This window comes from Monodon monoceros, unplaced genomic scaffold (genome assembly GCF_005190385.1).
Source record: "Monodon monoceros isolate NGI ecotype Baffin Bay Population unplaced genomic scaffold, NGI_Narwhal_1 Super_Scaffold_12, whole genome shotgun sequence".
Taxonomy (NCBI): Eukaryota; Metazoa; Chordata; class Mammalia; order Artiodactyla; family Monodontidae; genus Monodon; species Monodon monoceros.
Window position 1 is genome coordinate 52971673 of NW_021703768.1, and position 15683 is coordinate 52987355.

The following is a 15683-nucleotide window of genomic DNA, read 5'->3' on the forward strand; positions in this document are numbered from 1 at the left end:
GATATACTAGAGAGGAAGATCTAAATATAAGATTTGGTAATATACTGATTTATAAATCTGTAAATACACATTTGTTTGCTGAGATATCTATAGGCTTGCCACTGTGTTATTTTAGCCTATAATATTCAAAATAAAAGTGTTACTGCCTCTCCTGAAAAGCTCATATGTTTACATTTTTTATAAAGTAAATACTGTGTTGCTTTTACTCTCTATTTTAAGGAAGGTAATTGGCGATGAAGATGAAAAAAATTGCTTATAGCACTAGGATCCATGCTCTTACTATAATGCTGTTCAGAACAGATCTGCATCTTTTAACCAGTTTTTGGGCTTCTCAACTCTAAGTAGTGTGTGGTTTACCAACCAGGCTCACATTTCTTATTCCTGTGGATGTTTTAAATTTGAAATGATGCGGTTTTCAAGTAGGGATATTTGGAAATGTTTGTAGTTTTCAACAGTGATGATTTAGGTTTCCATCCTTTCACAAAAGGATCTGTCAATTTAGGAAATACAGTTTCAGTGGTGGCTTGTCAGGTTCTTCAAGTGCTAAAAGAGAGTATTCTTGTTGAAATTGCTAGGGCTTTAGTTGTAATCATAGATTTTTTTTTTGGTTGCAAAGGACAGAAACAGTGTTACCTAATCTAGCTCAAGAAGAGACATTATTAAAAGAAAGAGATTTCCCTGAGTAGAAGAATAAAGACTAGGCCTCGTGGGAACTGGGACTGGGAACCAGAAGGGTATCAACACCCAAGGCGACTATCTGCCCCTTCCTGTCAGGCTTTATTGTCAGCTCAGTTTGTTTCTGTGTATGTGCTTAATTTCTTTTCAGACGTATTCTGTACTCATGTGGCATCTGGCCCAAGCCCTTACTCTAAGTGACTTTCAAGTTCATTTGGTCAGGCCACCCAAATTACAGGTTTCGTGTTAGCCAGTGAAATAAGCCCTTGTGTCATGTAGCTGATCAGTTGTGTCTGAAAGCTTGAAAGATCTGTTGAGGGTTTCACATAAGGAAACTGTGCTGAAAGTATATAGGATGTATTGGTAGCACATACAGGAGTGGGTACCTAGTCACTTTGATATTTTAAAATGGCTTTCCAGAAGACTTCGAAATTTGAGCCTTGAAGAAAAGTGGAATTACTGTTCAAAAAGGCAGTAAGAGAGCACATCATAGCCAAATGAAACAACATGTTCAAAGATGGCCCAGATGGTTCAGGATGTGTTCTGGGAACCACAAGTATTTTTATGCCTGGATTTTTTAAATGATGAAGCAAGAAAAGAAGGGTGTCTGAGGAAATTTAAGCAGTTGCATGACATGAAGAGATTTAGGGTTTAGAAAGATTACTCTAACAGCTTTTGTGGAAGATTTTTAATAAGGAGGAGTTGAGATTGGAGGCAGTGTGATTAGTTAGGAGCCATTGTAGTAATCCAGGTGAGAAATGATAAGGGCCTGAATGAAGGCATTGATACTGAGACTGTTGAAAGAATTAGTGTGACAACTATTTGGGAGGCAGTCTTCAGAGGATTTAAAGACCAATAGGATGAAAAAGAAGGAAGGGTCACGGATGGAAACAACCCACAAATCTCAGTAGTTTGATAAAAACAAGATTATTTCTTATACTAAACTGGTGGGGTTGGGGACTCTACTCGTTGTAGTCACTCATTCTGGGATGAAGCTGATATATCAGCCACCCATCTCTTTGATGTTGCTGGTCACTGTGGCAGAGAAAAAGAACTGAGCAGTGGCCCTTAAGGCTACTGAATAGGAACACATGTCAATTATGCTCACATTTAATTGGCCAAAGCAAATTGCACGGCCACACCTAACTTCAAGGAAAAAAGAAATAGAATTTTATTACGTAGCCAGAAGGAGATTTGGAAATATTTGGAGAACAGTACTAATGATGGTCTCATTAACAACTTCCGGATTTCTGACTTAGATAATGAGGTAGTATCTTTAACTGAGATATGAAATTAGGACAAAGGGCAGGATTGGTGCAGAAGGAGGGTAAAGAATTTAAGAATAAGTTCAAGGGTGGGTCCTGTGACTGACAGATCACCGTGCAGTATGCCAGCAGGCACTTGGATCTGGGAATCTAGAGCTCTGGAGAGGCCTAAATTGGTGACTTGGTAATGTATAGGTGAGTTAAGTCTGGATGCAGATGTGTTTACCTCATGGCAAGTACAAGTGCTTGACTTACATGTTGAGTAGGGGGAGGTTGTTGGAGAGGACTGGCTTGAAGCCTGAATCAGATGGCCTTAGGCAGGAAAGAATTGAGTTGGGTTGGGTGAGAAAGAGGTAGAGTTTTACTTTTATTTTTGCTAGCCTGACTAGTTATGTTAATAATATATATAGTTTAAAGTTCTAAATGCAAATATATTTTATTATCTTAGTGTTTGGTTAATATCATAAATATATTTAGCCGTTAGCAAGCTGGATTTGTTGCTGTATGTAATTTTTTAATTAAAAAAAAATGAATATTTATGGAATTACAAATTAAGTAGTACATTAAAGTGGCTTTAAAATTCTTGATTAATTGAATAATTAAGGTTGCATGAGATTTGGAATTAGATGATTAGACATTAAATCTCATCTTTGCCATTTACTAGGTCTAGGATTATGGTGAACTTCCTTGACCTGTTTTGTAAACTAAAGTAAATTATTGTTGCTGCACAGTGCATATTTAGTATTTTTCAAATGATCTTTTTTTAGTGTGAAAAACTTAATATTTTAAAGGATTGTACATTTATGTTAAACATTAGCTGTATATTTAGTGTCTTTTTTTATTTGCTAAAGACAATTACAGACTTTAATTGAACATAATTATGGGCAGGTTGACAAAATGATCCTTTATGAGGATAGTGTATTTTGGAATCTAACACGATGGAGTCATATTGTGGAAAAATTGCTTTCATCTGTGCTGTGTCTGGCTTCTATTTCCTATAGTCCTGCCTAGATTAAATCTAGTAGAATTTATAAGAGTCTTTGCTCTTTTGCATATAAAATATGTAAAATTTTGTTTGTAAAAGTTTTTGTCTGGAAAATCACAATGCTGCCTGGCCTGAAGTAGGCCAGTATATGCAAAAGACCTTAATTTTAATTCCAGGTTATCTGATTGTTTCTAAGATTGTTGTGAAGTTTTTAGTGATTTAAATGCCAGGAATCACATTAGGGAGGGTTGGAAGTAGTTAGAAAATTTGAAGTCTTGAGGATTGGGGCTTTTTTATGAAACGGGATTTTGCCTATTGATGATGATGCACTGATTGGACATCCTTGGGTTAAGTCAGCTGTTTTCACATTTCACTCAGATTAAGAAGGCATTAATTTAAATTTCAGGTTTTTAACAAATAAGGCTATAGGCCTGCTTAGATGTGCCTTCAGTCATTGCAGCAAATCACCATTAAAAGACTAAGTTCTGCTATTTCATGTCTTAATGATCCTTAGCAACAAAAATTCCTGCCTTGATTGTAAGATTATGTAAAGATATAAGTAAGAAATTTTAAATGAAAACCAACCAAATGTTAATTAGTTCAATTGTTTTTCTTTTTATCTTGCAGCAACGCACCTCTTGCTTTTTCTTCCAAAGTATGTTATGTTAAGTTTCGTGATCCATCAAGTGTTGGCGTGGCCCAGCATCTAACTAACACGGTTTTTATTGACAGAGCTCTGATAGTTGTTCCTTGTGCAGAAGGTTAGTATCTCACATGTTTTTTTCAGTTATTTTAATCTCTGTCCTGTCTGTTACTACCATTGGCTTTCCTAGAAATTGGCAAGTAGATATGGTGTGTGTGTGTAAGAATGAAATTTGGAGGTGGAAAGGATTTTACATAATAATAAAATATATTAAAATGGTTAATTTATTACTTATGTATATTTGAGATTTTATAGCTAAACATTTAAAAATTTATAAATTACTTGGCTTCTTTGGTTTGCTTTGACTTTCTGTATTCAGTTTGCAAGTTGTAAAGAAAGCTTTTTGAAATTAAAATATTAAGTTGGTAGAGGACATTATTTAAAATGTGTAAATAAGTAAGCATTTGCCCCTGTGTATACCTATTAAAGATATTGCATAAATAAAAACAGTGTACACATTTCACCAAATGGGGGTTAGGTAGTTATTATGTTTAAGAACAATATTCATAATTTAAGCTTTAAAGTATCTTCTTAAGGTAATTTACCTTAATTGTTAACTGAGACCATTATTTTACATTCAGTGTAATTTGCTGTGCAACTAGAATTTACTTTTAATTTTGCTGGCTTTTTTTGCGGGGGAGGGAGGGGTGGCGGTGATGGTGATTAATTGAAGAAAAATCATGGAAAGCAATTTTCCAAAGCCTCCATCGAGGAAATAGTTGTTGAAGGTGGAAACAAGGCCAAAGGCCTTATAGTAATTCATTAAATTTTATGACATAACCTGCTTTAAGAGCTAATTATTATTAATGCCTATTTTTTTAGTAACTTCTATTTGCAGAGCCATTCACATTCATTATACTAGGCTGTGCTGAATTTGACAGTTCTGGTGTGTAATTAACTTTTATTCAGAGCACTGACTATGACATGTGTACATGGATTTTAGAATTGGGTTATTATAATTTAAATGTCTTTAAAATATATTTTCACTGGTGGCTGGTGGTAACTGTTTTACAACATAAAAATTTTACCTGAAACAATTTAAGGAGCTTTCATATGTCATGTTTTAAAACTTTTTTTAGAAACCAGGCTCACATTAAAATACTGTATAATAAACAGTTTGCTGCATTTTCAAGGTTTTATGCATATTTCAGAATGCTTGTTCTGGGATGTCAAAAACATTAGTCAGATACAGTGAGTATGACTCTGTTATTTTTGATGTCCCAGAATAGGACATTCTGGATTTTTTCAGATAAATTTGAAAGTATTTTTCCCATGTCTAGGGGTTAGAGAGGGGTAGGGAGAATAAAATAAATAATAGCGAATATAGTAGAATAAATAAAAAATGAATTAAAGTTAATTATTTGCTAAATCTATCTTTATCTACTAATCTGTAAGGGGACAATGACCCCAAAATTGGAGAACAAGGTGAGAAAAGAGCTGGTAATGATTTAGTTCTGTATACCAAGTTCATACCAATTTCATACCAAGTAAACTGCATGGGAAAAAATAAATCAGGTAGAAGTTTTACTAAATGGGAGTGTTAATTGTATCAAAAAATTATGCCACCAGCAGCACAGTATCTTGTGTGATTTTAGCTTATTATTGAACTGGAAGGAAAAATTTTGTTAGTGTTGCTCTGTTGGAACCTTGCTATATTCCCATAAAATTTTTCGTATATTGAGAAGTGACCATGGTTTGTCATAAATGTTAAAGATCATGGGCATGTAGAGGTTCCTTTTTGTTTGTTTTACTTGATAGAAATAAATAAATGCACATTTATTATAATGGCTTTTGAATATTTTTAGTATTAACAAACAGACAAAATTTCGCTATTTTTGAACGTGAAAATTCAAGCATATTTTTATTCCAGTTTAGTTTTAAGTATTTTAGAACACTAACCTATAAAATAATTTGTATTGGAAAAACATTCAGATACACATTTTTCATTAAATACAACAAAAATGAATTTATAGAACCTGAAGAATGTCACAGTGAGTTGTTAAAAGATCTGATTATGCACTGCAAGCAAAGTAATAATGTATTGTTGTGTTAAAAAAGATAGCAAAGTGAGTTTGAAATAAATCAAAGGAAAGAGTTCCAGTGGAGTAAATTCTGTAAGAGGAGATGTGCTGTAAGCAGTCTTCTGTTTACTTCACTGATTGTATTCTTTCCTTGATGTTATAGAAACAGCATTATGAAAGAAGTGAGAAAACCATAGAAAAAAATTGTAAGAAGTTTTTTTCAGTTTCTTTCAATTTGCTGTTTTTTTTTTTAATGCAGACAGTAGTACTGTGAGATCCTAAGCCGTTTAAGTAATGTTTGATGTGTAATAGTTTCGTACATATTAAGCATTAGCTATTAATAAAACATGCCACCTCAAAATAAAATATACTTTCATTATACTCGTCCAAATATGACCTCTTTTTGTTGTTGCGTGCATCTCAGATTTCTTTTTATAAATGTTAACACTTGGAAAAAAATAAGGTCAAACATAATAAGGGTGTCAGCCTAATCATCAGTCATAAGTTTATGTCCACATTTTCTGGTAGATGGATTTTGACTATTAATTTGGTTTTGTATGTTTTCTCTATGTGATATTTGTGCATTATTAGATGACTAGACTGGCCAAGGCAGACCTGTTACACTTGCCTGAGTTAGGCATTGTTTGCCATGCCACTAAACCTGCCGTCAAGTGAAACCTTCATTGGGGAAATGAGATCGGAGTCTGAACCGCAGAAGATGGACGCCCTGTCTCTGTTTTTTATTGTTTTACTTTAATTTCATTTCTTTTTCTTTATTTTGTCCCTTTTTTTTTTGTTTTTGTTTTTGTTTTGTTAACTCTCTTTCACTTTAACTTGTGAGCTGGTTTTCCAGCTCTTCGTAAATGGTATTCCATTAAGGGTTCATAACATTGCATTGCAAATTATATTGGGAGGTGATTAGTAGAGCTCATCCTTAACATAAAAGAAATTTTCACAGTAAATTAGGATATGGTTTCGTGAAGCTCAACGCTAGTCTTAATTGGTGTTTATAAACTGATCAGGTACATTTTGTTCCCAAAACACTAAAACACTGATGAGATTCTTAGGAACACGTTTTGATCTCAGTGTAACATTTTTGCAGTTTTCTCCCAAGTCTGCATCTCTCATAAAGACCAACTGATAGCTTCTAATTTTCGTCCTCCTCCCTTAGAATTTTAGGCATACAGAATCATCAAGGAAAATAAGTAAATTTCTTATAACATTCTGGGGGTAGAGGACAAGAGGAGACTTTTCACTTTTATGATATTTATTGTAGAAAATAGCATTTCTTTGATTTGAAAACACTTTTAATTACCTACGTGGGGAATGGATATTTGAGAAACTGTTGAATACTTACACTTGTGTGTGTATTTTTTTGCTTGAATTTTTTTGTTGAAAAATGTTCAGAGATTACTAGTTTCTAAATGGATTCTGAGCTTAGGATGAGTGAGAGACACTGTTTTTTCTCTCAGTTGTCTTTGATGAGTACAGTTCGGGAAAAATGCTAAATGCTTATTTGTTTTATACTTTTATACACTCTGATAGTATTTGGAGGGTATATGTGGTAGAATTTTATCCTGGAAATTAAGCAATGGAACTTTTTTCTTAAAGTATCTTTAATGGTAATTAGAATAAGTAAAAAATATTGTGCTTTTAGTTAGACTTAATACTTATAATAGTTTATTATACTGTGAGAGACAGTGAGAGGCAGACAACCTCCTGATACTATTTTTAAGCCAACACTGAATGACTTTATTATGTTAAGTAATCAACTTTTGGCCTGTATTGAATACCCATGTTGTTTGTGTGGTCTTTCATGTGGATAGTTTTGCTTATTTAATGGACAGGTAATATTAAATTGGGGACATTACTAGATTGGAACTCTTTATTTGTTTTTTAGGTGCATAAATTAGGGTAGTGAAGCATAGGGTTTGTACCTTAGGACCTCAGTTGACTTATCAAGATGTGTACAGGTTTTACAAATATTAAAAAAGTAATACTTATTTTTAACAGATAAAGCAGGTCTGATAGTGATGTAAATAGTATATGTGAGTATACAGATAAATGTCTTAATGCTAATAACTAATGAATACAAAATAAATTACTGTTATTTGATGTCTTCAGTAAGGCCTTCCTGCCTTTTAATCTTAATGCATGTTAAAATCAGTGCTTATGCAGAATTTACTGAAATAATAAAATGACTTTGTTTTTGAAATTAGTAAATTAAGGTAATATAGACTTAGATGTTGCAAAGCTTAGAAATAAGTAGGCATTTGCTAAAGCTAATAAAATGTGATTTCTGTATTTCTATAAATAAGGTGTAACCACTACTTAAAGCAAGTTTTAAAATTCGTCTTGAATTCCATCCATGTTTAGAAATATATTCAGATAATTTTTTTAGAGATTTATCCCTGCACATGTGGTTGTGTTAAGTCGAATTTTTACCACTGAAACCCCACATGGTGCTTTTTTGAAAATTTACTCCATATGCTGTTTTCAATTTGGCGTGACTTTGTACTTTAAATTACTTTTGAAGAATTCATAATGGAAACATGTAGCCAAATACCACATAATTATGAGTAGTTCTGAAATTGCTATACGTAGTCAACTTTTTAGAAATTTTCTTTTTGGGAAGGTTGAGAGAAAGGACCAGAAAAAATGTGTGAAAGTCCCAGCCCTTATCAAAATTAATTGACTAGAATTCAGTAATTAAATGTGGCAAATTGATAGACTTAATTCAGAGTAAATTTCCTTTTTTTTAGTCGTAGGGATTTCTTTTTCTTAGTGTCTAGGGTTATTTTAATGTTATTGTTGTTGTTATTATTAGGCACTTAGGACGCTTATAAGCAAGACATTTAGGCATTAACCACCCCTCTTCAGATAAGTATACATAAATCGGTTCTAAAAGTCAGTAATATAAGAAGTTTCCTGAGACTAGGTAACTTTTTTTTGTTAGTCATTTTCAAAAATGTTAGCAGTTTCCCAAGGCATATTCTTTGGAACTGGATTCTTTTAGTCATCTCTGTCATTGTTGGTGAGATGCCTTATTAACTGAATGGGTGTAGGCTTCCTTTCCAATTGAAGCTGATTACATGTGGTAGGCTTTTGGTTTTTTCTGTCTACTTGAAATTAAATGGGATCTTTTGGAAGGTTATCAAAATTGTTTGCATCACAAGTAGGTAGTTTCAATTAACAGGATAGGGACACTCAGGAACAGATTTCAATTCGCACATATTTGTTTTTTTCTTTTTCTTTTTTTTGACTAATTTGGTTATTTGCCATTTCTGGGGATTAAACTTTAAAAAATGTTCTTCTTTTCTGTATCTGATGTTCTGTGTGCTATTAGTGATGCAGCCAACACGAACGGTTGTCATGTGTAACACAACTTTCGATCACCGCGAAAACACCGTCCTGGGAAAGCGTCCATGCTTGATATCGTTTGGTTCATGAACATTAAGTTTCCAGTACAGGTGACCCATAGCTCAAAGTGTTAAATAATTGTCTACATTATTCAATTTTTAAAATAATATTCCATTAATGAGATTGTTAGTCTTTGAAGTTTTGCTCACTTTTATTTTTCCTAGTAGAGCAGGGTAAAAGGAAAGACTTAAGTTCTTATTTATTTCTTTATATGGATCTGATAGATAGATTCATTTATTATTATTATTTTTTAAGTGCAAGGGTAATTGTAAAATCATAGTATAAAGTTTGTGTGGTGTTTCTGCTTTCTTTAATGTTTGGAACTTGCCTCTGCAGGTAAAATCCCAGAGGAAGCCAAAGCTCTCTCTCTATTGGCTCCTGCTCCAACCATGACAAGTCTGATGCCTGGTGCAGGCTTACTTCCCATACCGACTCCAAATCCCTTAACTACAGTAAGTATGATACACCCTCTTCTAAAGGGAGTGATCATTTAACTGTGTAATTGGTTGAATAAAGAGCTTAGAAAGTTTTTTTTTTTTTTTTAAGAGCTTAGAAAGCTATTTCTATTTTAAGTATTTGTGTTTTTAAATGGAGAGGATTCGAAATGTCTGCGTAATTTTTTCCCCATGTTACTGACTTGAACTGCCTTTTGGAATTGCTTATGAAGTAATTGGGGATTCATTTAAAGTTGAGAACTGAAATATATTATTCATTAGAAAATCAGTAATTGAAATTCAGCATTTTAGATAGCATAGGGAATTGGAGAATCTAGGTAACTATATTTCCCAGTTCAGGAGGACTAAATCCATTTGAAAAATTTGAAATGATTTACACCGTTGGTAATGGGAAAAATATCTCAAAGAAGCATTTGTCTGATACTGAGAAAATGTAACATGGTAAAAACATGGCAAAAATATTTTTCATTAGCAGAATTAAATAGTAATTTAATGCCTCATTTGTGATTTCCAAGTGGTGTCAAAAAAAGATTTGCTGTTACTGGGTTCTTGGTTTAAATAAAAGATTCTGGTCATTTATTTTAAATAAGAGTCATTTTTCTTCAAAAATAAATCCAAGACAAATACAGAACTCACATTAATTGAAAGCTGTGTTTTACTTTTTGGTACTGGGTTCTTAGGGAGTGAACCAGTAAACTTTATGATTATAGTTTATCCAAGTTATAAAAGTGGTTTTTGAAACTTGGAAGTGCAAAATTTTAGGATTTTCACATGACACTGTTCTGCTGGAGACCTGTATTGTGATCCATGGGAGGAAAATGCCTTTTATTTTATTTTAATATCTTTATTGGAGTATAATTGCTTTACAATGTTGTGTTAGTTTCTGCCATATAACAAAGTTGTGTTAGTTTCTGCTGAATCAGCTATACGTATACATATATCCCCATATCCCCTCCCGCGTCTCCCTCCCACCTTCCCTATCCTACCCCTCTAGGTGGTCACAAAGCACGGAGCTGATCTCCCTGTGCTATGCGTCTGCTTCCCACTAGCTGTCCGTTTTACATTTGGTAGTGTATTAAGTCAGTGCCACTCTCTCACTTCGTCCTAGCTTACCCTTCCCCTCCCCGTGTCCTCCATTATCTACGAATGCTTTATTCCTGTCCTGCCTCTAGGTTCTACAGACCCTTTTTTTTTTTTTTTTTTAGATTCCCTATATATGTGTAAGCATATGGTATTTGTTTTTCGGTTTCTGATTTACTTCACTCTGTATGACAGAATCTAGGTCCATCCACCTCACTACAAATAACTCAATTTTGTTGCTTTTTTTTTTTTTTTTTTTTTTTTTTTGCGGTACGGGCCTCTCATTGTTGAGGCCTCTCCCATTGCGGAGCACAGGCTCTGGACGCGCAGGCTCAGCGGCCATGGCTCATGGGCCTAGCCACTCCACGGCATGTGGGATCTTCCCAGACCGGAGCACGAACCCGTGTCCCCTGCATTGGCAGGCGGACTCTCAACCACTGCGCCACCAGGGAAGCCCTCAATTTTGTTTCTTTTTATGGCTGAGTAATATTCCATTGTATATATGTGCTGCATCTTCTTTATCCATTCATCTGTTGATGGACACTTAGGTTACTTCCATGTCCTGGCTATTGTAAATAGTGCTGCAGTGAACATTGTGGTACATGACTCTTTTTGAATTATGGTTTTCTCAGGGTATATGCCCAGTAGTAGGATTGCTGGGTCGTGTGGTAGTTCTGTTTTTAGTTTTTTAAGGAACCTCCATACTGTTCTCCATAGTGGCTGTATCAATTTACATTCCCACCAACAGCGCAAAAGGGTTCCCTTTTCTCCACACCCTTTCCAGCATTTATTGTTTGTAGATTTTTTGACGATGGCCATTCTAACTGGTGTGGGGTGATACCTCATTGTAGTTTCGATTTGCATTTCTCTAATGATTAGTGGTGTAGAGCATCCTTTCATGTGTTTGTTGGCAATCTGTATATCTTCTTTGGAGAAATGTCTGTTTAGGTCTTCTGCCCATTTTTGGTTTGGGTTGTTTGTTTTTTTGATATTGAGCTGCATGAGCTGCTTGTATATTTTGGAGATTAATCCTTTGTCAGTGGCTTCGTTTGCAAATATTTTCTCCCATTTTGAGGGTTGTCTTGTCGTCTTGTTTTGGTTTCCTTTGCTGTGCAAAAACTTTGTAAGTTTCATTAGGTCCTGTTTGTTTATTTTTGTTTTTATTTCCATTTCTCTAGGAGGTGGGTCAAAAGTGATCTTGCTGTGATTTATGTCATAGAATGTTCTGCCTGTGTTTTCCTCTAAGAGTTTTATAGTGACTGTCCTTACATTTAGGTGTTTAATCCATTTTGAGTTTATTTTTGTGTATGGTGTTAGGGAGTGTTCGAATTTCATTCTTTTACATGTAGCTGTCCAGTGAAAGATAAGGTGACCATATGTGTGTGGGTTTAGCTCTGCGCTTTCTGTCCTGTTCTGTTGATCTATATTTCTGTTTTTGTGCCAGTAGTATACTGTCTTGATTACTGTAGCTTTGTAGTATAGCCTGAAGTCAGGGAGCCCGATTCCTCCAGCTCTGTTTTTCTTTCTCAAGATTGCTTTGGCTTTTCGGGGTCTTTTGTGTTTCCATACAAATTGTGAAATTTTTTGTTCTAGTTCTGTGAAAAATGCCAGTGGTAGTTTGATAGGGATTGCATTGAATCTGTAGATTGCTTTGGGTAGTAGAGTCATTTTCACAATGTTGATTCTTCCAATCCAAGAACATGGTATATCTCTCCATCTGTTTGTATCATCTTTAATTTTTTTTCATCAGTGTCTTACAGTTTTCTGCATACAGGTATTTTGTCTCCTTAGGTAGGTTTATTCCTAGGTATTTTATTCTTTTTGTTGCAGTGGTAAATGGGAGTGATTCCTTAATTTCTCTTCCAGATTTTTCATCATTAGTGTATAGGAATGCAAGAGATTTCTGTGCATTAATTTTGTACCCTGCTACTTTACCAAATTCATTGATTAGCTCTAGTAGTTTTCTGGTAGCATCTTTAGGATTCTCTATATAGTATCATGTCATCTGCAGACAGTGACAGTTTTACTTCTTTTCCAATTTAGATTCCTTTTATTTCGTTTTCTTCTCTGATTGCCATGGCTATAACTTCCAAAATTATGTTGAATAATAGTGGTTAGAGTGGGCAACCGTGTCTTGTTCCTGATCTTAGTGGAAATGGTTTCAGTTTTTCACCATTGAGAGTGATGTTGGCTGTGGGTTTGTTATATATGACCTTTATTATATTGAGGTAAGTTCCCTCTGTGCCTACTTTCTGGAGTGTTTTTATCCTAAATGGGTGTTGAATTATGTTGAAAGCTTTTTCTGCACCTGTTGAGATGATCATATGGTTTTTATACTTCAATTTGTTTATATGGTTTATCACATTGATTGATTTGCATATATTGAAGAATCCTTGCATTCCTCGGATAAACCCCACTTGATCGTGGTGTATGATCCTTTTAATGTGCTGTTGGATTCTGTTTGCTAGTATTTTGTTGAGGATTTTTGCATCTATGTTCATCAGTGATATTGACCTGTATTTCTCTTTTTTTGTGACATTTTAGTCTGGTTTTGGTATCAGGGTCATGGTGGCCTCATAGAATGAGTTTGGGAGTGTTCTTCCCTCTCCTATTTTTGGATGAGTTTGAGAAGGATAGGTGTTGGCGTGTCTCTAAATATTTGATAGAATTCACCTGTGAAACCATCTGGTCCTGGGCTTTTGTTTGTTTGAACATTTTTAATCACAGTTTCAATTTCAGTGCTTGTGATTGGTCTGTTCATATTTTCTATTTCTTCCTGGTTCAGTCTGGGAAGGTTGTGTTTTTCTAAGAATATGTCCATTTGTTCCAGGTTGTCCATTCTATTGGCATATAGCTGCTTGTAGTAATCTCTCATGATCCTTTGTATTTCTGCAGTGTCAGTTGTTATTTCTCCTTTTTCATTTCTAATTCTGTTGATTTGAGTCTTCTCCCTTTTTTTCTTGATGAGTCTTGCTAATGGTTTATCAATTTTGTTTATCTTCTCAAAGAAACAGCTTTTAGTTTTATTGATCTTTGTTATTGTTTCCTTCATTTCTTTTTCATTTATTTCTGATCTCATCTTTATGCTTTCTTTCCTTTTGCTAACTTTGGGTTTTTTTCTGTTCTTCTTTCTCTAATTGCTTTAGGTGTAAGGTTAGGTTGTTTATTTGAGATTTTTCTTGTTTCTTGAGGTAGGCTTGTATCGCTATAAACTTCCCTCTTAGAACTGCTTTTGCTATATCCCGTAGGTTTTGGGCTGTCGTGTTTTCATTGTCATTTGTTTCTAGGTTTTTAAAAATTTCCTCTTTGATTTCTTCAGTGATCTCTTGGTTATTTAGTAGTGTATTGTTTAGGCTCCATGTGTTTGCAGTTTTTACAGTCTATTTTTCCTGTAATTGATATCTAGCCTCATAGCGTTGAGGTCGGAAAAGATGCTTGATACGATTTCAATTTCCTTAAATTTACCAAGGCTTGATTTGTGACCCAAGATATGGTCTGTCCTGGAGAATGTTCCATGAGCACTTGAGAAGAATGTGTATTCTGTTGTTTTTGGATGGAATGTCCTATAAATATCAATTAAGTCCATCTTGTTTAATGTGTCATTTAAAGCTTGTGTTTCCTTATTTATTTTCATTTTGGATGATCTGTCCATTGGTGAAAGTGGGGTGTTGAAGTCCCCTACTATGATTGTGTTACTGTCGATTTCCCCTTTTATGGCTGTTAGCATTTGCCTTATGTTTTGAGGTGCTCCTATGTTGGATGCATAAATATTTACAGTAGTTATATCATCATTTTGGATTGATCCCTTGATCATTATGTAGTGTCCTCCTTTGTCTCTTCTAATAGTCTTTATTTTAAAGTCTATTTTGTCTGATATGAGAATTGCTACTCCAGCTTTCTTTTGATTTCCATTTGCATGGAATATCTTTTTCCATCCCCTCACTTTCAGCCTGTATGTGTCCCTAGGCTGAAGTGGGTATCTTGTAGACAGCATATATATGGGTCTTGTTTTTGTACCCATTCAGCCAGTCTGTGTCTTTTGGTTGTAGTATTTAAGCCATTTTACATTCAAGGTAATTATCAATATGTATGTTCCTGTTACCATTCTCTTAATTGTTTTGGGTTTTTTATTTTAGGGCTTTTCCTTCTCTTGTGTTTCCTGCCTAGAGAAGTTCCTTTAGCATTTGTTGTAAAGCTGGTTTGGTGGTGCTGAATTCTCTTAGCTTTTGCTTGTCTGTAAGGTTTTTAAGTTCTCTGTCGAATCTGAATGAGATCCTTGCTGGGTATAGTGATCTTGGTTGTAGGTTTTTCCCTTTCATCACTTTAAATATGTCCTGCCACTCCCTTCTGGCTACCAGAGTTTTGCCAAAAGATCAGCTGTTAACCTTATGGGGATTCCTTTGTATGTTAATTGTTGATTTTCCCTTGCTACTTTTAATATTTTTTCCTTGTATTTAATTTTTGATAGTTTGATTAATATGTGTCTTGACGTGTTTCTCCTTGGGTTTTCCTGTATGGGACTCTGTGCTTCCTGGACTTTATTGACTCTTTCCTTTCCCATATTAGGGAAATTTTTGACTATTATCTCTTCGAATATTTTCTCAGTCCCTTTCTTTTTCTTTTCTTCTTCTGGGGCCCCTATAATTCGAATGTTGGTGTGTTTAATGTTGTCCCAGAGGTCTCTGAGACTGTCCTCAATTCTTTTCATTATTTTTTCTTTATTCTGCTGTGCGGTAGTTATTTCCACTATTTTATCCTCCAGGCCACTTATCTGTTCTTCTGCCTCAATTATTCTACTGTCCATTCCTTCTAGAGAATTTTTAATTTCACTTATTGTGTTGTTCATCATTGTTTGTTTATTCTAGGTTCTTTTTAAATGTTTCTTGTATTTTCTCCATTCTATTTCCAAGATTTTGGATCATCTTTACTATCATTATTCTGAATTCTTTTTCAGGTAGACTGCCTGTTTCCTCTTCATTTGTTAGGTCTGGTGGGTTTTTACCTTGCTCCCTCATCTGCTGTGTATTTCTCTGTCTTCTCATTTTGTTTAACTTACTGTGTTTGGGTCTCCTTTTTGCA

The 15683-nt window shown here is 34.5% G+C and overlaps 1 protein-coding gene across 3 annotated transcripts in view; it reads left to right on the forward strand.

Moving 5' to 3' along the window:
• The window catches only part of SREK1 (splicing regulatory glutamic acid and lysine rich protein 1), a 51354-nt gene that overhangs the window by 4289 nt on the left and 31382 nt on the right, over positions 1-15683 (forward strand). For 2 of the 3 annotated variants that reach the window (XM_029216572.1, XM_029216573.1), the window contains exons 2-3: positions 3553-3686; positions 9406-9521. In XM_029216572.1, the coding sequence (XP_029072405.1) occupies positions 3553-3686; positions 9406-9521 (250 nt within the window). Of the gene's footprint in view, positions 1-3552; positions 3687-8158; positions 9120-9405; positions 9522-15683 lie in introns of those variants that run through there. The other variant, XM_029216574.1, reaches the window with a different exon arrangement.